Source organism: Vombatus ursinus, unplaced genomic scaffold (genome assembly GCF_900497805.2).
Source record: "Vombatus ursinus unplaced genomic scaffold, bare-nosed wombat genome assembly UNPS02005286.1, whole genome shotgun sequence".
NCBI classification, from domain to species: Eukaryota; Metazoa; Chordata; class Mammalia; order Diprotodontia; family Vombatidae; genus Vombatus; species Vombatus ursinus.
The window spans coordinates 17,479,530-17,502,622 of NW_020945064.1; the positions used below are offsets into that span (position 1 = coordinate 17,479,530).

The 23,093-nt window shown below is 42.5% G+C and overlaps 1 protein-coding gene across 1 annotated transcript in view; it reads right to left on the bottom strand.

Moving 5' to 3' along the window:
* Positions 1 to 5,762: 5,762 nt before the first annotated feature.
* Positions 5,763 to 23,093, bottom strand: part of LOC114032377 (pyrethroid hydrolase Ces2e-like) — a 28,475-nt gene continuing 11,144 nt past the window's right edge. The window contains exons 5-13 of the mRNA XM_027847642.1: positions 21,375 to 21,528; positions 20,129 to 20,225; positions 19,048 to 19,154; positions 15,138 to 15,278; positions 12,788 to 12,862; positions 10,963 to 11,110; positions 9,157 to 9,279; positions 6,866 to 6,944; positions 5,763 to 5,946 (exon numbers count right to left, since the gene is read on the bottom strand). Of these exons, the coding sequence (XP_027703443.1) occupies positions 5,763 to 5,946; positions 6,866 to 6,944; positions 9,157 to 9,279; positions 10,963 to 11,110; positions 12,788 to 12,862; positions 15,138 to 15,278; positions 19,048 to 19,154; positions 20,129 to 20,225; positions 21,375 to 21,528 (1,108 nt within the window). The remainder of the gene's footprint in view (positions 5,947 to 6,865; positions 6,945 to 9,156; positions 9,280 to 10,962; positions 11,111 to 12,787; positions 12,863 to 15,137; positions 15,279 to 19,047; positions 19,155 to 20,128; positions 20,226 to 21,374; positions 21,529 to 23,093) is intronic.

Consider the following 23,093-nt stretch of genomic DNA (forward strand, 5'->3'; position numbering starts at 1 on the left):
CGATGAGGAGGACAACATGTAAATAATTATGTTGCAATGGATAGAGTACTGAACATGGAGTCAGGAAGATCTGAATTCAAATTCAGTCTCAAACACTTGCTAGCTGTGTGACACTGGGAAATTCCCATAAATTCTCTTTCAGTTTCCTTATCTGTAAAATGAGGATTATAATAACATATATCTCACAAGGTTGTTGTTAGGATTAAATGAGATATTATTTGTTAAGTGCTATGTAAGTGCTCCCTATTAATTATTATTGTTACTAAAAAGGTATATACAAGAAAAAATGATGATAATCTTAAAAGGAAGATACTGAGGACTGGGAAAGGCTTCTTGGCAGAAGGTGGGACTTTGGCTGAGACTTGAAGGAATCTGGGGAAGCCAGGAGGTAGAGTTGAGGCAGTAGACACTGGGGACAGCACTTATAGTTAACATAGCTAATATTTATATAGGACCTACTACGTGCCAGGCTTTGTGCTAAGCTCTTCACAATTATTGTCTCACTTGATTCTCACCATAACCTTAGGAGTCAGATGCCCATGAGATAGAAGCAACCATCTCTTGAGGTCATCGATTCCACTTTAGGGCAACTGTGATTGTTTGTCAGTTTACCCCCTGACGCTGAGCCCAAATTCGCGTCATTGAAACTCACCATCCCTCCATTGCTCCTGATTCTACCCATCAGGGTCCAAATGGGCTACGTCCAATCCCACTCTCGTGTGATAGTCTTCAGATACTCAGATCAAGTGGTACTTTCCACTTATATGAAAGAAATAGGATCTGAGCCTTGTCTAAGGAGAGATATATGAGTTTTAACCTCATCAACTATGACCAGGTTCAGTTTCTTCATCTTCATCTTCATCTTCATCCATAAAATGAGCTGGAGAAGGAAATGGCAAACCACTCCAGTATGTTTGCCAATAAAACCCCAAAATGGGGTTACAGAGTTGGACTGAAAAATTATTGAACAACAACACCACCTTCAGGTAACACTCCATATATGTAAAAGGGTTGGGTCAGATGAACTCTAAGGTCCATTCTATTTTTAACTCTCTGATTTAATAGCCTAGATTCCACAGACTATTCTGTGGAATACACTAAGCCCAAGTACCACTCTATTTTTTTCCAGACTACAGTTGAGCTACATTGAAGGAACACGTGGAGTTCCTAGTCCCTAAGTCTCACGGAAATGTAACAATTACAACCACGTTCCTTGGCTAATCACCTGCCAGGTGGCTATCTCCAGTTATCCTGATCTATATCTCTCACTTAAATCCAATTAATTCTCAGGTCATAGCATCACCTTCCTGATGTCATGGTCCTCTTTGAGAACAAAGGACAAGCAACAACCTGTGAGTAGTCTGAGCTGCCCCCCTGGGGACCCAATAGGCCAGTTCCAGTTGGGCAACACAGCTCCTTCCTTCTCCCTTTCCTTCCCTGCCCTGCCCTGCCCTTCCTGCACAACTCCAACTGGCTGGCTATGTTGTTCGAATGCCAAATATATGTTTGCCTAAAAGACTATTTTATGGAGAGCTCACACAGAGTAAGCAGTCACGTGGTGGTCAGAAAAAGCAATACAAGGACAGTCTCAAGGTCTCTCTTAAGAACTTTAGAATTGATTGCATAACATGGGAGACATTGTAACGGGACCACCCAGAATGGCATGCCCTCATCAGAGAAGGTGCTGTGCTCTATGAGCAAAGCAGAATTGAAGTAGTTCAAAAGAAATATGAGATGCACAAATTTAGAGAATCCACCTCAAATGTTCACATGGACTATTTGTGCCCGACCTGTGGTAGAGAACTCTGAGCTGATATTGGTCTGATCAGTCACGGCTGCACACACTGTAACTTGACATCCTGGATCTATAATTTCAATTGACACCTTGAAATACTCTTAGAGGTTGTATTTACAACCTATCCATTAAGAAATTCCTTTCTCACGTTGTGGTTAAACACATATGGAGACTACAATTTTTGGTTGACAGAGGTATCATGAGTTGGGATTGCTCTAAGTGTATAAAAGGTCTATTTACTTACTTATTTACTCTGAGTTAAGAATTATTTTCTGACTCCATCATGCATAATTCTTTGGCTTAATGAGAATAAATAAGCACTTTATAGCACATGTATAGCCTGATTCTGTTTATTCCTTGTTCAAACCTTTGGTAAGGTGAAACCCATTCTGTTTGTTCTTGAACAAATTTTTTGATAAAGGGGGATGCCATTCTGTTTGTTCTTTGGATAAACCTTCACTTAAGGGGAAAACTGATTCTGTTTGTTTCTTTGGACCAAACCTTTGGTAAATGGTTGACACCCAATGGAAAGTAGGAGTTGCCAATGTGAGGTCCCAAGCAAACAAATGGCATGGCTCACAGAACCTTCCCTGAGTTGTTTGCTTTCCATTGACATCATGCCAAGAAATTGTCCCCAGGGCAGTGGGAACCTGTTTCAACAGCACTTCTAGGAGCTGGTACTGGATACTCTTAAATGAATCCAGTTCAACCAGGTTCCACCAAGCTGGAATGCAGCTAGAACTACAACTGGATGGAAAGAGAAAAGAGATCTTTCCAAGTCCCAAGAGAATTCAAGTTCTATGGCATGGTAGGTGAATGGAGCACTAGACTTGGAATCAGGAAGACCTGGGTTCAAATATTAACTGAAACACTTGGTTGGCTGTTGTCCTTTGTTCTTGAAGAGGACCAAAATGACATTAATATGTTGGAGTCAAGGTACGGTATATCTGTCTGTGGCTGAGCAGATCAATAGAAGCTCAGAAGGCTCCACCACAGGTCGGACACAAATAGTCCATATGAACATTTGGAGTGGAGATGTCTCTAAATCCGCGTATTTCAGCTTTCTTTTGAATTATTGCAATTCGCTTCACTCATAGAGCACAGTACCTTCTTTGATGTGGCCACACCATGCTGGGGGGTACTTTGCCAGTGTCTCTCACACCATGAAATCAATTCCAAAGTTCCTCAGAGAGACCTTGACAGTGTCCTTGTATCACTTTTTCTGACCTCCACATGAGCACATGCCTTGCATGAGTTCTCTGTAAAACAGTCTTCTAGGCAAACCTACATTTGGCATTTGAACAATGTAGCCAGCTAGCTGTATGACTCTGGGCAAGTCACTTCACCTCTGTCTACCTCAGTTTCTTCATTTCTAAAATGGGGACAATAATAGTACCTCCCTCACAGGATTAGCGTGATGATCAGATGAGATAAGAGTTGCAAAGCGCATAGTATTGTGGTTGGCACATAGTAGGCACAATATAAATTTTAGCTATTATTATAATTTAATAAAAATCCATCCAAACAGGATACAAAACACAGAGCATTCTTCACAGATAAGCATTATTGTTCTTTCTACTTTCCTGGCAAACTACAAGAGTCTTGTAATGATGATGTTGCTTAAGTCTGAAGAGAGTGAAGCTTGATTCGGATGACATATTCAAGGGTGAAGGACTTGAAGTCTAAAGACCTGAGATGGGGCCCCTGTACAACCTCTTCTTAGCTGTGTGACTTTGGGTGAAGCATACGTTCTGGGCCCTTGAGTCTTTTTTGGTGCAATGAGTGGATTGGAGCAGACATTCTTTTTTAAGCAATTGAATTAAGTGACTTGCCCAGGGTCACACAACTAATAAGTGTTGGAGGCTGGATTTGAACTCAGGTCCTCTGACTCCAGGGCCAGTTCTCCATCTACTGCGCCACCTAGCTGCCCCTTAGGAGATTCTTTAAGCTCTTATCCAGCTTGGATACTCTCTGGTGCTCACAATAACTCTGGGAGGTTGGTGGTATCATTTTTATTATTCCCACTGAGTTCATAAGGAAAAAGACATTCCAACATGACATAGCTGGTGGGTGACAAGTGAAGTATTTCCAAAAGGCACACCAGGCACCAGGCACTTAAGCACTGGGGATGCAAAGAGAGGTAAAAAACTCCTCATGGAGCTCACAATCTAATGAAGGGAGACAAGCTGCAAACACCTATGGATAAACAACATACACACGAAGCAAACAGGGGGATGATCAATAGTGAGAAGGCACCAGCTTTAAGGGGCACTTACCAAAGGCTTCTGGCAAAAGGTGAGATTTTAGCTGAGCCTTGAAGAAAGCCAGGAAGGGCAGATGAGGAGGGAGAGCATTTCAGGCATGGGGGCAGCCAGAGAAAGTGCCCAGAGCCCAGAGATGGAGGAGGCCAGCGGTGCCTGACCAAAGAGTATGTGAGAGGCAGTAAAAGGCAGGAAAAGGTGGGGAGGGGCCAAATTCTGAAGGTCGTTAAAAGCCAGACACAGGGTTTAATATTTAATCCTAGAAGTAAAGGGAATCATTAAAGTTTATCACATAAGAGGTGACATGGTCAGATTTGAGTGAAGGATGAGCTGGAATGGAAAGAAAACTGAGACAAGAGAAACTAAACTGCAGGCTATTGTAAGGTCCAGACGTGAGGAGACCTGGTCACCTAGCTACCCTTACACTCTATATCATCTGTATCCTGATTTAATTATCTGAACCCTATATCACCTATGCCTCATTTTCTTAATCAGAAACTTCTTCGTGACAAAAAGGTTTTAACAGCTAAATACTTGATTTTTCTTAATGAAGACAATGTTTTACTGCCATATATCCTTGTATCCCAGGGACATGCTACAGCCAACTTGTACCAGAGCTGGTTTTTAAATTATCAGCATGGGCATTTACACCTCAGAATTGGCATCCACTACAAATTAGGGTTTGGGTCATTGTTTTCTTGATTTCTAAACTTAAGAAAGTGATGGAGATAATGTGAATAGTATAACTTAAAAGTATGTCTTGTGGGTTTCTCGGGGAGCTGATTGTTAAACAATGATCAGCACATACCTGCCATCCTGTTAATAAAATATTTTGTTATTGTGAAATATTTTGTTAGTATAATCAGTCAGAGTACAGGAAGCATTTCCTTTGATTTTGCTATATTTTTTTCTGTATAAAAGAAATCTTGCAGAAGAACCACATGGAATTTGGTCTCAGAGATGCTATTGTCCCTGTGCTGCTCCTTTGCAAGTAAAGAATCACTTCACTTGCAGCATTGTCATGAAGTTTTGTTTTTAAGACCCTCCATGTACCACATTATGTCCTCGCAGAAATGTTGTCTGGAAAATGCTAGGTAACTGATAAAGTAGGACAGAGACCTCCAAGAGCTCAGTGTACTAAGAAGAGCCTTAGATTTGGAGTCAGAGGACCTGGCTGCTTAGTGTCTGCGTCATCTTGGACAAGTCCTTTCCCTTCTCTGGGCCTTGGTGTTCATTCTTGTTGAATGATTGCTAATATCCTGCCCAGCTCTAAATTAATCATTCAATGAATCAATATTATTAATTCTTTCCCTAACGAGTACCCTAGAGATAAAATGATAGAAAATGAAACCATCTCCATTATAATTGAATGAAATGAACTAGGAATTTTTTCCTCTAGAGAAAGGGTGCACTGGATGGTCTCATCAGATTCCCACTGACTCAGAATTGGAAGATCCCTTTCAAATAAGATGACATTTGTGATACTGTTTCATAGCACAGTGGCTGGCACAGAATAAGCATTCGATTAATGCTTTTTTTTCCTTCTAACTATCATTTAAATTCCTCTCTCATAGCAGTAATGAGTGAGAGTCAAAGTGTTTCACTCAAAACTGCAATATCCTTTAGGTGAGGCCAAGGAACTACTCAAAAGAAGTGATTGGGTGTCATTGGTCTGCAACTGTTGCAAAAACGGTTGTGCTTAGAGATCACAACTCCACCCGGGCATTTTCTGGCTGTGATTGCTTCATCTTCTCAGGCAAGGTCTTGGTCCAGAATTTCCACTTATCCTTCCTCAGGCTCTTTCCCACAGACAGCTGCAAATTCAGCTGCAGGTATTCTTCCTTCTGGTCATAGACTGGCCAGTGAATAAGGTCTGCACCATTTGGGTCCCTGGGAGGAAAAATAAACATTTAGAACTGAAAGGGGCCACTTCATTGGCAAGTGTAGCAAGCCACCATCAGCTCAGCCTGGAGCCAAGGAAGGGGCTCCAAGGTCAGGGTCAGCTGACAGTGGTTACACCCATGGAAAGCTTGTTCACCCATCCTTAAGCAGTTTGGTCTTCATCTTTCATGTTGCACCTTTCTCATGCACCTGAGGTGGAAGGTCCAAAGAGTGAAAGGACTCATATAGGGAATAAGTAACCAAGTCTGGATTTGAACTCATATCATTGAACTCCATTTCATTGGAGTAGCTAGTTGGTATAGTGGATAAAACTGGGCCTGGAGTCAGGAAGACCTGAGTTCAAATACAGCCTCAGGTATTTACTAGCTGTGTGATCCTGGGCAAATCATTTAACCCTGTTTGCTTCTGTTTCCTCATCTGCAGAAGAATGAGGAAAGGAGAAGGAAATGGCAAAATGGAGTGGTTGGCCAGTGGACACCATTCCAGTATCTCTGCCAAGAAAACTCCAGATGGGGTCACCAAGAATCAAACACAATAACACTGGACTCCACATCCAAGGCTCGTGCCACTGCCACCTGTCCTAATGGTTCCCAAGGGGGAAGAGAAGTCACTAACACTCGAGGGCAGTGGTGTGGACCAGGAGAGGTGCTGATCTTTCTTGTATTCCTTTCAAGATGCCCATGTGTAGGGTGGGTGTGCCTGAGTAATGCCTCCCCCAACCCTGGCCATGAACTTGGGGAAGGGCTATGCTTGTTCACCAGACCTTACCTCTGGGTTGAATTAACTTTTTTCTCCTGAGCAGATTTCAATCAGGGAACTTCTGTTAAAGTGGGAAACCTTTATGGGCCTAGGAACAGGCACTACCCCACAGGGAAACCATGGGGAAAGCAAGGGGCCACTTTCTCACCCATGACGGGCAAAGTTTGCCCAGTAGCTCATTATCCTGTGGCTCAGGAGTTTTTCCTCTTCTGTTGCCTCGCCTAAATCTAGGAACAGAAAAAGAAAGATCTTGGTTAAGGCCAAAATGCAGACCCAAAGGCCTCCTTTCCTCCAGTCCCCAGTCCCACCCACCCAGTCAGTTCTGCTCTGGCCCCTGAACTGATCTTCCTTGCACAGTTTCCATCATGTCACTCCCCTTCTAGAAGACATCCCAGGGCTTCTGTTGGCCTCATCTGTTTGACTCCATAACTGAGTCTCTACCAAAAACAAAGTGGTGCAGCTGGACTGGAAGTCAGGAAGACTTGAGTTCTAATCCAGGCTCAGATGTTGACTAGAAGAGTGACCCTGGGCAAGTCACTTAACCTCTGTCTGCCTTTGTTTCTTTGTTCGAAACATGGGGATAATAATAACACACCTGTGCCCCAGGATTGTTGGGAGAGTAGAGAAAAAAAGAGAGATAATATTTATGGAGTGCTTTATAAATCTTGTAAAATTGTCACATAAATGCTACCTATCATTATTAAACTATATTTATATTATTATATATTTATTTTAATAATACATAGTGTAAAAAGAAAGTATTATATATAAATTGCATGTTGTGTTATATTATTATACAATAACATATTTTATCCTATGTAATTATAATAATGACATGATAATTATAAATGTAATTTATAATAATTATAATTATCATTTTAAGTTACAACAGCATAGCACAAGCTCTAGTAACTGCAAAGCCTTTGCATATGACCCCTGCCCCAGACAATGCTGCCATTAAGGACCCCTGCCTGGGGCAGTGCAGACAGGCTCAGCAGCTGCAGCTAGCTCATAAGATGATGAATTCATTGGCCATGCAAGTCATGAAACAGATGTATGGATAAACTGGCCTTCCAGTTCTCCCAGGACAGGAGCAAGAAAGTGAAAATAGGGAGAGAAGACTTCCAAAAACACAGATTTGGGACCATCTACCACCATTAACTCCAAAGATTGTTAAGTGCGAGACTTTTGTCCAACAATTGACAAATCAAAGGGAGAGATGGAAGGAAGGGAGGGAAGAAGGAAGAGAGAGAGAGACAGAGCAAAGAATGGAGGAAGGGAGGGAGGGACGGCTTCCAGCACATTGGACAGATCCTCAGGGCAGGATTTATGGAAGCACAAGGACAAGAATCACACAGGATGAGATGGTGTGACAGGTTAGGGTCTACCCAGAGGAGAGGATGAGGGTATTGGGGAGGTCACTGGTCCATTGATATATGGAAATGTGTTTTTTTGTGTCCGTGCCTCATCTTCCCTTCTGGATAGTAAACTCCAAGAAGTCAGACACTGTGTCTTATTTATCTTTGTGTCTTCCTCAGAGTTGAACAGAGTCTCTGCATGCTGGATGTGCTGAATTGGACTGAACAGCTGATTCCACCTCCTGATTCAGTTCACCTGAACAGGCAGACTGACTTAGGGGACTCCTATGACTTCCTTAGTCTCTGATCATTCAATCAACCAGGGAACTATTAACTGCCACCTCTATCCCTGGCACTGTGCCAAGGGTTGGAGATACAAATGCAAAGAATAAAAAATAAAAACTAAACCTCTTCTCAGGCAGCCAGGCCCCTGTTCAGTGTCTCTTAAGGGAACCTGGAAGGGCAGATAGAGCACTTGGTTTGGGCTCAGACCTGCTAATTCTGTGATATTAGATAAGTCTCTTCCTCTCTCTCTGAACCTCAGTTTCCTCTTCTGTACAACAGATGCAATCCCTCCTTTCCCCCCTCCCCGACCCTCACAGGGTATTAGGGAGGATCAAACAGCAGCTCAGTGAAAGGTGGACTGGGTGCTAAACATAGAATCAAGAAATCACAAGTTCAGATCCTGACTCAGACTCTTAACTAGCTCTGTGACTCTTGGCTAGGCAAGAGTCACCTTCCTTAGCCTCAGTTTTTCCATCTATAAAATGGGGATAGCACCAGCACCTACTACACAGGGCTGTTTTGAGGCTATCAAATGAGATTGGCATATACAAACCTCTTCATAAGCCTTCAAGCAGTATATAAATACTAGCTAATTTTACCTATTGTTATTATCATTATGAAATGAGCTGATGTATGGGAAGGTGCTTTGGGGAAAGGTAAGACATTATTATTTGTTTGATGTCAGAGAGAGCAAGGTAGATGATGGAGAAGGCAGGCTACAGACCCAGGGATTCTGCACCCTCTGCCTCCAACCCTGGTTCACAGCTTCCCTCTCCATCCCATCGCCATTGCTTACAAGGCACTCCAAAGACAAAATGTATTTCATCACCATGGTCTGCTTTCACAAAATCTGGCTTGACATCCTTAAATATGCTTGGTTGGTGCTGAAATTCATAAAAGTAGACTGGAGAGCTGGGAGCTAGAGAAAAATAAGAAATGTCCAAAGTTTTTGACACAGTCAACACAGGGCAGGGCAACATGCCAAGGGCCCTTGGCCTGATTCCCACCTTTGGGGTGGGGGGAGATAGTTGCTGGCCATTAACAGGTAAACTTCTAGAGGGCAACCCCTTAACAAATACTATCTGATTTGGGATGGAAAATGCTATCCACATCCAGAGAAAGAACTATAGAATCTGAATGCAGATCGAAGCATACTATTTGTTCTCTCTCTCTCTCTCTGTGTCACTCTCTTTTTTGTTTCTTCTTTCTTGTGGTTTTTTCCTTCTACTGTAATTCTTCTTTACAACATGACTAATGTGGAGATATGTTTAACATGATTGTACATGTATAGCTTATATCAGATGGCACATCATCCTGGGGAGGGGGTAGTGGTGGGAGGATGAGAAAATTTAGAACTCAGAATCTTTATAGAAGTGAATGCTGAAAACTAAAAAGAAATTAAAAATGAAACCAAATACTGTCTGAGACTGATGCTGTAAGGCAGGGCAAGTGCTGGGGTCTGGTGTAACAGCCCTGCTGTTGACCAACTTCAGGACCTTAGGGGAATCCTTTTACTTTTCTGAGGCTGATTTTTCAACTGTAAAGTGGGGATAATAATCTCTGGACTGTCTGCCCTACGGGATGGTGAGGGGAAGGGAATAAGCATTTGTTGTTCAGTTGTTTTTCAATCATATTCAACTCTGTATTATCTCATTTGGGGTTTTCTTGGCAAAGGTGCTGGAGCAGTGGTTTGCCATTTCCTTCTCCAGCTCATTTTATGGATGAGGAAACTGAGGCAAAGAGGGTGAAGTGACTTGCCCAAGGTCACACAGCTAGTAAGTGTCTGAGTCCAGATTTGAACTCAGGAAGCCTGACTCCAGGCCCAGCACTCCCATTGTGCCACCTAGCTGCCCTGTGAATATGCATTTACACAGTCCCTACTTTGTTACAGACACTGTACTACGTGCTTTACAAATATTATCTCATTGGAGCCTATCAACAGCTCTGTGACGGAGATGCTATTATTATTCCCATTTCATAGTTGAGGAAACAGAGACAAACAGAGGATAAATGAGTTGCTCAGGATCACACAGCTAAAAGGTGTCTTTGTCTGGATTTGAACTCATGTCCTCCTGACTTTGGGTCCATGCATTAAGTTGTTATGAGGCTCAGGGGGATAATGAATATAAAATGTTTGATAACAACAAAACCCTCTAGCAAGGGCGCTTGAATTGATTTTTAGTTGAGCACTTTGATAACTCTTTTTCAATCTAATTGGTTTTCTATTCTATGTATTTTATTTTATACATTGAAAAACATTACTCTTGAAGGGTCTGTAACTTTCCTTGGACTGCCAAAAGGGTCCATGATGCATAGCCATGAAAAAGTTAAGAGCATCTGCTTAAAGAAATGTGGCTTACCATTATTTATTATTATTCTTTGTTGTTGTAGAGAATACTCACTGAGTTCACCCTGGCTGGGGTTAGTTGGGGGTGGGAGGGAATAAATAGGAAGGTGAACAAGGGGGTTAACCACTCTGGAGGTTACAATAGCAAAGCCAGAATCAGGAGCTTATGCATGCGTATGTGGGTGACATAGACACATTGCCCCAGAGATGAGATATCCTTACACTGATTCTGAAAAGGGTCAATGCCATACTCACTGTGTTGATATTTGGCCACTTTGAGGGCAGGAATAACAAACATCAAATCCCCCATCATATCCTGGAATTGAGCTCGAAATTCTCCTGGGTCCTCAGTGTCTCTTAAATATTCTTTCATCATCAAATGCATAATTTCAGGAGGAAAACCCTGTAGGAGATCCAGGAGGAAACAGAAACAGAAAAATTAACATACCCGGCAGTGGATTGTTTGGGGATGTTTGTTGGTGGATTGTACAGAATAAGTAAGGGAGCTAGGTGATGCAGTGGATAAAGCACTGGATCTAGAGTCAGAAAGACTTGCATTCAAATCTGACCTTTGATATGTATTAGCTATGTGGCCCTGGGCAAGTCACTTAACCTTGATTGCCTCAGTTCCTCATTTATAAAATGAGCTGGAGAAGGAAATGGCAAACTACTCCAGTATCTTTGCCAAGAAAACCCCTAATGGGGTTACAAACAGTCAGATCTGACTCATCAACTAAACAACCCCAAGGAATAAGCACACATAAGTGTGCCTGCTCTTCATAGGTCCTGAGTCTCATTAGATCCCTTTACCACCTCCCCACCAGGGCCTACTCTTTCAGGGTTAAATTCCTGAAGAAGATACGAGACAAGGGATATGGGGCTCAATGAAAGGATAGAGCTACATGGGGTGTCCAATGTCGCTTCCCACTCTGTGAGTATGAAAGCTGAAAGGAGGAAGTCAGAAGGTGGAACGACTTTCATTGGCTCTCTCTTAGACTATTTCTTTTCTTTCTTTTGATAACTAATTCATTTATTTTTAGTTTTCAAACTTCACTTCCATAATATTTTGAGTTTTAAATTTTCTCTCCCTCCTCCTCTTCCCTCCCCAAGACAGTGTGCATCCTGATATAGGCTCTACTTACTCATTCATATTAAGCATATTTTCACATTAGTCATGATGTGAAGAAGAATTAGAGCTAATGGGAGGAACCACAAAATAGAAGAAACAAAAGAAAACAACAAGAGAAGAGGAGACCAAGTAGGATGCTTTGCTCTGCATTCAGACTCCATGGTTCTTTCTCTGGATGTGGATAGCATTTTCCATCGTCAATCTTTTGGAGCTGTCTTAGATGCAAGGGCATTGCTGAGAAGAGTCAAGTCTATTAAAGTCAGTCACTGAACAGTGTGGTTGTTACTGTATACAATGGTTCTTCTCATTTCAGTCAGCATCAGTTCACATAAGTCTTTTCAGGCTTTCTGAAGTCCCCCTGCTCATCATTTCTTATAGCGCAATAGTCTCCTAGACTATTTCAATGGCTTCCTAATTGGTCCCTGTGCCTCAGATCTCTCCCCACTCCAATCTATCCTCCACTCATCTTCCAAAATGATTTTCCAAGCACAGATATGACCATTTTACTTCCCTGCTCCAACTAAATAAATTCTAGTGGATGCCCATTACCTCTAGGATCAAATATAAACTCTTTTGTTTGGTTTTTGGAGCTTTTAACAACTTGGCCCCATCCAGTCTTATACATGATTAGCCTCCTCACACTCTGTGGTCCAGGTATGCCAACCTTCTGGTTCCTCACACTTCCCATTCCATCTCTCACCTCCATGCCTTTGCTTTGGCAAGACTCAGCTCAAACAGCACCTTCTATAGAACATCTTTCTTGGTTCCTCCCTCCTCAATTGTTCGTGTCTTACCCCTACCCCAAGATTTGCTTTGTATAGATTTTCCATATGTCTCTCAATATAAGTTTCTGGAGGTCAGGGACTCTTTCACTTTGTCCTTGTGCCTAGCCCAGTGCCTGCTACATAGTAGTTGCTTATTAAAAAAAAGCTTGATTAACTGGTATCTCACCAAAAATGGATTTTTCAATATTAATTTGCTTGGTCCTACATCCATTTTCCTGTTTAATTCATCAATGTTTGATCCCTGTGTAGAGAAAAATGACACACTGTGAATGGTCTGTAGAACTTTACAAATTTATGCATTTTTAAAACAAATCTAATTCAAGAAAGTCATTTTACCCTTTAAGAAGGAACTAGTACCATAGATTTGTTTAGGAATTACTCAATAATACCCAACACTGAATAATTCTCAAGACATTTTGCAAAATGGCCAGCTAAATGGTGGGTAATGCCCAGTACATAATAAACAGTGGTCATGGTTTTTTTATAATGACCAGAGGCCTTAGACAATGACCAATGCTTACTATAATACATTATGCTAGAAATGATGCAGGTAGAATTCTGTTTTTCTGACTAGTGTAAATAGACCAACTTTACACGCATGTGCTTAAGGAGGCAGCTGACAAACAGTGGTTAATATCATGTCATATTTAAAATCAATATTGACCCAATGGTTTTTAGATATTCTGACCTGAAGTCCATAGGAAAGAGACCTGGTCTCCCATCTGGAGGCCCAGGTTCTAGTCCCATCTGTGTGACTGGGGTTAAATCATGTCCTTTCTAGGAGCCTCAGTTCTCTAATTTACAAAATGGGGATAAAAATCTTAGTGTGATGAATATGACAGGGTACTATGAAAGCAGTTTTGTGTAAACTTTAAAGTGCTATTATTCACTTTTCATTTAAAGTGCTACCATTTATTATTCATTTAAAATGCTATTATTCACTGTTCTTTTAAAATAAAGAGATATGAGGCAGCTAGGTGACATATTGGATAGAGCACAGGACCAGGAGTCAGGAGGACCTCAGACACTTACTAGATGTTTTACCCTGGGCAAGTAACTTAACCTTGATTGACTCTAAATATTTAAAAATTAAAAAAAACCCCCAGAAATAAAATAAAAAGACTTGTAGAGGATATTTTAACCAAAGTGGAACTAACCCAGCATGGGCTTCTCTTTTATACTTCTGCACTGATTTGCACATAAAATGAGTCATTCATAGAAAAAATAACCAAAGGTTGAATCACTTCTGATTCTTCCAGGAAGCCTGTTCTGGGTAATTTTTCTGATTTTAGGAAAGGCAAATTTACAGATGACCCAAAGTCAGGAAGGCCAGCTAACATACTGGATCATGGAGTCAGGATCCAAAAAAGGACTGCACAGGCTAGAATATTAGACTGACCACGGTCACAAGGATCAAATTTAATGGGGACAAAGTCTTACACTTGGAATCTTTTTAGTTGACCTTACAATCTCAAGATGATGGAGGCATGGTTATGTGGAGATTTATTTGAAAAAGCTCCAGGAATTTTGTTGAACCACAGGCCCGCAAGGAGACAAGAGGGTAATATGACAACCTAAAGAGCAATGTGACGTTGACTATGTTGAGAGGCACAGCTTCCAAGAATAAGGAGGTGCTCTGCCCCTGGGGAGGATACAGGTATGCCTTCTATATCATAACTGTTGTCATCATGGTTTTGATATGTTGCAGGTAGGTGAAAGAAATTAAGTAGGAATTTTTTGGGAGTTTTGTGGAAGCCACAGATGAGAAGCAAAGGCCAACAGATGACACAGAAAAAAGTTTAGTAAATCAGAAATACATAAAATATATGCATCATGTTATATAATATCAATACATTATCCTTTCACAACATAATAATTCAGTATTCTTCTCTGATATGAAGGGCAGGGGGGCCAAAAAGTTTTACATGGATTTTCCAAATTGTGGGGGTACACTCCACCCCAACCCTCCTTGGTGTGGAAAGGATAACTATATATCTGGAATCTTTGGTTCAGTTCTGGGCATCACATCTGAGGCAGAAAATAGAGAAGCTGAGAAGGGGGTCATGGTCTTGCCATATAGGGATGGATTGTAGGAACTTGCTTTGCTGGTCAAAGGAAAAATTTAGGGCAGGGACAGACATGATACTTGTCTGTAACTATCTGCTGGATGGTCACCTGGAAGAGGCATTTAATTGGAGTCATTCGCCCTAAGGGCAGAGCTGGGAAAGAAAATTTCCACTTGCTGTCATGGTGCCCTGTCCAAGCCTGAGAACTGCCTAAAAATGGAAGAAGCTGCCTCAGGAGGCAGGAAGTTTTCTCTCCTTGGAGGTCTTCAAGCAGAGGCTGGATGGCCATTTGTCCAGTGAGTTATAGAAGGGATTCTCCTTCAACTCTGGCTTAGACTCCATGGCCACCAAGCTCCTGACCGACTCAGAAAGTCTGTGATTCTTTAGAGCAGCATAAACTGTTGAGATCAGAAAGAAGCTGACACAGAATAGAACATGCTAGAATCTTACTGCAGGAATCATCCAGCCACATTCATGGTTGTTGACACTGATGATGGAAGGGACGTGGTTGAACTCTCCTGCAGCCAGCAACTCTTCAGGATGTTTGGGGAGGAACTGCCCATCAACTACACCAGGAAACATCCCAAAATTCTAAAGAAAGCAGAAAAAATAGAAGAGGTAAGTCTGCCTCCACAATCTTCTTTCAATGTATCACTTCTCATCATTCTCACTGTCACTATCCTATTTCAGACAATTTTTATAACTTACCTGAGCTCTTTTTTTTCTTTTTTTTGGAGGCAATGAGGGTTAAGTGATTCGCCCAGGGTCACATGGCTAATAAGTAATTGAGGCCACATTTGAACTCAGTCCTTACTGACTCCAGGGCCAGTGCTCTATCAATTGTATCAACTAGCTGTCCGCATTTATTTGGATTCTCGCAACATTCTCCAAGTTGACACACACACACACACACACACACACACAGATACACAGACACATAGACACACACACACACACACCCTCACCCCTTTTCTCTCTCAGATCTGCTCATGACACTCTACTGCATTATAAAAAAAGTCCCATGACTCTCCATTACCCAAAGAAAATCTCTTACAGTTCAGTCTGGCATTCAGAGCCATCTCTTCCACCTTTCCAGCCTTATCTCTTACTATGTGATCTGTGCCACGTATATCATGTTTCACCAACAATGGATTCCCAGCTCTCCACTGAAAATCAACAACCTTTTCTTACCTTTCTGCCTTGGCTCCCTTTACTCCGTAGGGCTAGAATGACCTTTCCCCCATTGCTACCTGCTGAAATTCTTCCCTTCCTTCAAGAGCTTGTTAAACTCCCACATCTTCCACAAAGTCTTTGATATGGCAGCCAGAAGGACCCTTAATTTCCTCAGAGTTCCCACTGTATGTGTTTGTTATGTCCCCTATGGACTTAGGTTCTGCTACCTGTGTATGGCATGAAGCCCTCTCCCCTAAAAAGAGTAGTTCCATCATGGACCCATCCCTTTATCCACACTTTGTGTCCCCCAAGGTTGGACACAGAAGCTGCTCCAGAAATGCTTCTGGAATAAACAGAAGGAGAACCATGGCCTCAAAGTCAGTAGATCTGGATTTTATTCCTGGCTCAGCCACTAATGGACTCTGTAATTTTAGGCAAATGACATCTCTCTGGGTTTCAATTTCCTCACCTACAAAATGAGTGCATTGGACTAAATTATTGTCAATGTCTTTTCCCATAGCTTCCAATAAGGGGGCACTGGAATTGGGCTTTGATGGGAATTTAATGGGAAGACTTCAACAGAAAAAGGGGGGCTAAGAGAGACAACAGGGTAGGGGAAGAAGGAAGATTGGATTAAAAACTGAGAGACACCTGGGCTTGAACGTCAGCTCTAATGTTTCTGCACTATGTGATGGTGGAGAAGTGGGGAAGTCACTGCCTCTAGGCTCCATGGAGGTTTATTGTTGTTGTTCAGTTGTGTCTGACTCTTCATGATCCCGTGGACCATAGCACACCAATATTATCCACGGGGTTTTCTTGGCAAAGGTAATGGAGTGGTTCACCATTTCCTTCTCTTGTAAATTAAGGCAAACAGAGGTTAAGTGACTCACCCAAGGTATAGTAGGTGTCTGAGGCTGGATTTGAAGTCAGGTCTTCCTGACTCCAGGCTCCGTTCTGTATTCACTGAGACCTTTTCAGAGGTTTACTCGTCTATATAATGGGAATAATGACTCCCTACATCATGGATTGTTATGAGAAAGGCACTTTATAAACCAGGATGATAATAAGAAGGCAGGACTTTACTGACATAAAATACACCTGAACAAAGGCACAGAGTATAGGGAACATTTAGAAGACTGAGGACAGATGAGTTTGGCTGGGGCATAGAGTGAATGCAGGGAGGTAATATAAGATAAGGCAGGAAAGCCATGGAGGCACCAAACCGTTCAGTATCTGAATACCAGGCTTGGGTCTGACTGAAAGTCAGGAATCCTTTCTTCTCCCATCTCCTTGGCATCTGCTGAGGCCAAAATGAAACTCAACCTCCCAGGTGCTTTGGAAAGGATGTTCATAAGATTGTAGATTTAGAGCTGGAAGGTACTTTAGAAAATCATCTGGCCCAATACCCTAATTTTCCAGATGAGGAAACTGTTGTTGAATCAAGATTAAAAACAAAATAGTTTTCAGAATGAAGCGTATAATGGAGAGTGTAATTAGATGCAGAGGCAGCTACATGGCACATTGGCAGAACGCTGGGCCTGGAGTCAGAAAGACTCATCTTCCTAGGTTCAAATCTGGCCTCAGACACTTAGTAGCTATGTGACCCTGGGCAAGTCATTTAACCCTGTTGGCTGTACTTTCTCAATGAGCTGGGGAAGGAAACGTCAAACCACTCCAGCATCTTTGCCAAGAAAACCCCAAATGTGGTGATCAAGAGTTGGACACGACCGAAAAATGACTGAACAATTAGATGCAAGTAGATCTGATTTAACACTTAATCTGGCTCTAACACTAAGTGAATTCTTTGAGGAAGTAAAGTGATGTGATGAATAAAGATCTCGGTTCTAAAGATCTGGTGTCATGTAACTGTCTTAATATTTTCAAACTGTGTGACATTTGGCAAAGTCACTTAACCCCTCTGGGACTCAGTTTCCTCCTTTGTAGAATAATCAGTCAATATATCAATCCACAAACTGTCCTAGGCTCTGGAGATACAAATAGAAAAGCAAATAGCTCCCTGACCTCTTGCTACTTCCATTTAATGGTTCTAATTTCCAAGTATGTAATTTGTGAATGACATCATACTTGTAATATCAATGACACATGATTGTTGCAAAATTATTGAAATAAGATAATGTGCATGAAATGTATTTTTTAAGAAAGGAATATTTAGATGAAGGCTACCAATCCCAGGAGATAGAGTCTTCTCAAAACTGAGACCCTTTCTTCTAAAGATTCATAGGGTGTTAGATCTTGAAGGTGACAAAGAACAAAATATTGGAGTTGGAAGGTACCACCACTGCTAACACCAACACCAACACCATCATCTTCACTATCATCACCATCATCATCATCACCACTAACATTTATTTAGCTCTATATGCCAGGCACTGTGCTAATAAACACTTTATAATTATTATTAGCTGATCTTCACAAGAACCCTGGAAGGTAGGTGTTATTATGCCCATTTCATGAATAAGGAAACTGAGGGAAACAGGTTAAATGACAGCTAGTGTCTGAAGCTAGATTTGAGCTCAGGTCAGTTTTCCTAGCAGTCTAACCACTGTACCACCTAGCTGTATCCTTCATACCTTTGTTTATAGAATGTTAGCGCATAGAATTTTATAGCTGGAAAAAATCTTGTAAAGTAGAATATCAGCATTAGAAGGAAACCTGGAACATATAATGTTGGAACTCAGAATGTTAGAATCAGATTAGAATGGACCCTTCCAGCTCTAAAGCTATGATTCTCTAAACAGAGAATGGCTGAGTGGGAAGGGTTTTAAGACTAGAGAATGAAAAAGCTTAGAACATGAAATGTTTAGAACACAGAATGTTGGAAGGATTCTTAGAACAAAGCATGTCCAGAGTGGAAGGGGTAGAACCTTAGCACCAAAAATATTTAAAGCACAAAATGTTTGGAGGTAGGAGAGATCCTAGAAAGCAGAACATCAGAGCTAAAAGGAACCTTCAGACCAAGAATATTGGAGGTGGAAATATCCTCGAATATCATCTAGTTAGTAGGGGGAAAGTGAGTCTAAGAGAGTGACATGCCCAAAATCTTCCCCTCAATCCTCACCAATGGATGATGGAAAGAAAGAGCATCAAGGCTGGGTGTCCAGCCCTGCCCTGAGCTGCTCTGGCACCTCTTGTTGGTACTGGAACCCTTGCTTCTCAGCTTACATACCTTGGTAATGGCCAGGATCTCCCCATCAGATTTGCTCCTAAGGCACTGAACCATGGAGGCAGAACTGTGTCTATCACAAGCAGATAGATTGGCAATGATTTGCAAAAAGGCACCCACAAATAGTTAATATTCTCATCAAGGAATGCCTGGCCTGCATCACAATAAAGGAATCCTTTCATACTCATCAGGAACATAGCAAGGGATCATTTCTGTAGGTGATGATGCAGTAATGGTGAAAAGGAGACCAAGTTGGAATCCGTCTGACCCCCAAACAGGGTGAGTCCCCCAATCGCCATCCTACTCTGTACAGAGCTCAGTGCACGCTAATGGGGATGTGGATGGGGATGGGGATGGGGATGGGGATGGGCAGGCACAGGTTATAAGGACATAGTCCCTGCTCCCAAAGGGTTTACCATTAACTCAGGAAGAAAAGACTTTAATATCCATAAAGGACACACAAAGGGGTCTGGTAAGTTGAAAAAGCCCTGACATTGGCTCAGAGAGCTCAGTTCTGGTCCCAGCTCAGTCATCAACTCATGGTGTGACCTTGGATAAGTCACAGAATGACAGAACCAGAGATACAGAAGGTATGTCAGAGATCATTCCATCTAATCTGTACCTGGGTCCCCTTGAAGAATACTTCCTGCTGTTCTGGGGATATCAAAAAATAGAATTTGGAGCTAGAAGGGACTTTCAAAAACATCTGATCAAACCAACTTTTACAGAGGAAGAAACTGTAGCCCACAGAAGGGAAATATCTTACCTAAAATTACAGGCATTGATGATTGATTTGAAAGTCAGAGCCAGGAATTGAATCCAGGGCATTGAATTCCACTGTACAACTACTTTCTCTTTCTCTTTGCCTCAGTTTCCTCCTCTGTAAAATGAGGGGGCTGGACTAGATGATCTCTATGGTAACTTGTGACTTGAACATTCAATGGCATTCCAGTGCACCTTCTTATAGCCCAGGAGAGGCCAGAAGGCCAATGGGACATTGGGCCATGGGGTTCGGAGGCCAATAAACCTAAGGAAGGATAAGAGGTATTGCAGAGACCAAAGAATAAGGAACTTACAGTTGCAACCATTTCTGAGTTGGAAGTAATTAAGCCAGGGAGGATGGCCACACCGCTCTCCATGATTGCCCTGTGGAACAAGCCTTTGGACATGGGGGACAGAATCTAGGGGAGCAAAGCACAGCAGAGGAGAGGAGGAAGTATTCATGGGGAGGCCCAGACTCTCCTGGCTTAGCAGAGACAGAGGAGACTGGGAGTCTGAAGGCTAAGACTCTTATTTTTACCTTGCCACACCCATAAGCTACTCATATAAGACAGTCCCAAACAGTGGCCTTTCTATGGGACCCTGGCCTTGGGGCTCTTCCACACAGTCAGGTCTATAAGATAGTTAGACAGAAAAGAGGACTAAGTAGCCTTGGCCGTGGTCTAGGACTCTCTGGGTGGTTCAATAACAGGGTATGATAACATGCCTGTACTCTGTAACCCAGCAATGCTGTTCCTATGCCCTGCTTCCTTATAAGGTCACAATGTTTATTGATTGTTGTTTGTTTACTGATTATGAGAAAGCCTAGGGTTGTTGTGAGGATCAAATGACTTCATATCCAACACTTTTCCCCACTATATCATGGAAATTTGCCACTTTCCCATCAGCTATTTTTTTTTAGCATTATCCTTCCACTGAAGTCTCCTTCCCATGCCTTATCACATCCAGGAGGCTATGTCAGTGATGTGCAGACTCCTGGGGGAGGAGGTCTACCAAGGCAGAAGATCTTTGCCTCTAAGCCCCATGATGGATTTTATGTCTGTCATATGAGGGCCAGCTACACTTAGCTCTCAGAGGCTCATTGGCAAAGACTGGAAAGAGCAGATCTGCAGCCACAGCTGGTCACAAAAGCCACCTGGGAAGGTTCTGAGGGGCTCTGAGCAGCATCGGAATGAGGTGAACCTCAGTGGTGAAATGTGGATCCATTGGGCCTTGAATTATTTCATCATTACCCTGTACATTTCTTTTGCTCTTACATGAAGTTGTCAGTAAGCCTTTAAAAAGGGATAACTTATCTTCTCTCTCTAGTAAATCAAGAGGAAAAGGGGCCTAGACAATCAGTGGAAACTAGGGCAGGAGATTGTAGTGGGACCTCCAAATGAAAAGGCAAGGGCAGGTGCCAACCTTAGAGAAAGAAATCAGCAGTCCCAATGGTTCTGAGAGGGGGGAGGATAAGAGGAGAGGAAGACAAACTCAGGTCTGTGAGACTAGACCTTAGGTTTGGCTACAAGAAGCTCCATTTAGGCTGGGGTCATTTCTTTACCACCTACATGTGAAGAAACACTTGTCCCCCCTGCTGACTCACCAAAGACGGTCACACGGCCAGGATCTCCTCCAAAGTGGGCAATGTTCTTTTGGACCCACCTCAGGGCAGCCACCTGATCCAGGTAACCCCAGTTGCCAGGTGCGTGCTCATCCCCAGTGCTGAAAGCCAGATATTAGACAAGGTTGGAGACTTCAGAAGAAGAGCACCAGGTTAATAACATTATGAGATTTAAAGAGCATTTCCTCCAGCTGGATGATGAAGTGGATAGACTGCTGAACCTAGACCTGGCAAGACCAGTGTTCATCTACTAGCTGGGTGACCATGGGCTAGTCGCGTAGACCTCTGCCTCAGTTACCTTCTCTGTAAAATAAGAATAATAATGGCATATATCTCTCAGAGTTATTGCAAGGATAAAATGAGGCACAATTTATAAAGTGGTTTATAAATCTTAAAGGACCAAACAAAAGGTAGTTGTTGCTGTTCTGATTTTACACATGTAAACTGCTAAGACAGATCTTGAATTCCCCCACTCAAAGGACTCCTAGTGCATGCTTCTTTCCATGGCTCACTGTGCCTTCCAGGGGGAGCCTCTATCATGCTACTTCCTTCCTTTCCAGCTTACTCCCTGATCTCTTCCACCTCCCCCGCAACTGCCTTGCCCCCTCTCTCCCTTCCCCCTCCTTTTTTCCACTCTCCTTTCTGTTTTCTCTTCCCCTATTAGAATGTCAAGTCAAGAAACATCTACTGAGCACCTACTACGTGCCAGGCACTATACCAAGCTCTGGGCAAACAGAGAAAGGTAAACATAGTCCCTGCCCTCTAGGAGTTTGTGGTTTAATGGGGGAGACAGCACGCAAACAGCTGTGCCCAGACAGGATCTATACAGGATAGGTAGGGGATGATCCCAGAGGGAAGGCCCTGGCAGTAAGGGATGTAGGGAGAGGCTGCTTACAGAAGATGGGATTAGCACCAAGTCCTGAAGGAAGCCAGGAAGAGGAGGAGTGAAAATGAACAGATTCAATGGAATATCTTACATAAGCATCATGAAGGAGGCAGAGAATGTGAAGGAGCATGGGAAGAACAGAGAGGTAGGAAGACCAGGCTCCTCTCCATGAACTCTGCAGTCCAGCACTATTGTACTCCTAGTCCTCAAATACAACTCTCTACCTCCCAAGTCTGACTTTCCCTGGCTATCCCCACAACTGGAATTCCTTGAGGAAATTTGAGACAGCTCTAATCCCACCTTATTCAAGAGATCTAACCTTTCTTCCTCCCCCTCCCCCTCACTGCTAGGGCCTTCCAGAGCAAAATTTGAGGCTTTATAGAAAATTATGACTGGGGGAGCTAGAAGAAGCATGAGCTTTGTTACTATGCGGTGCATCAAGCAGGCAAAAATGAAAGCCACACACACACACACACACACAAGCACACATACATTATGTGACAACCTAAATTGACAGAGATTCAGGGCACTCACATGAGGGAGACTTGTAAAGTAGCAAGATCTTGGTAGGAGTACACACTCAGAGTGGGCTTTGAGAAAGTCAGTCTTATCTCTTGATAATCATTTAAGATCAGTTGAGCCCCAATAAGGGTCAAAAAACCTGAATTAATCTTTTCTCTCTGAGTGAGCTAAAAATGCCCCTTCCTGGAGCTGACCAGCATTCCTGTTTGTGATAACTAAGGACAGGATACCTGGGATCAGACACTCTCTTGAATAGTG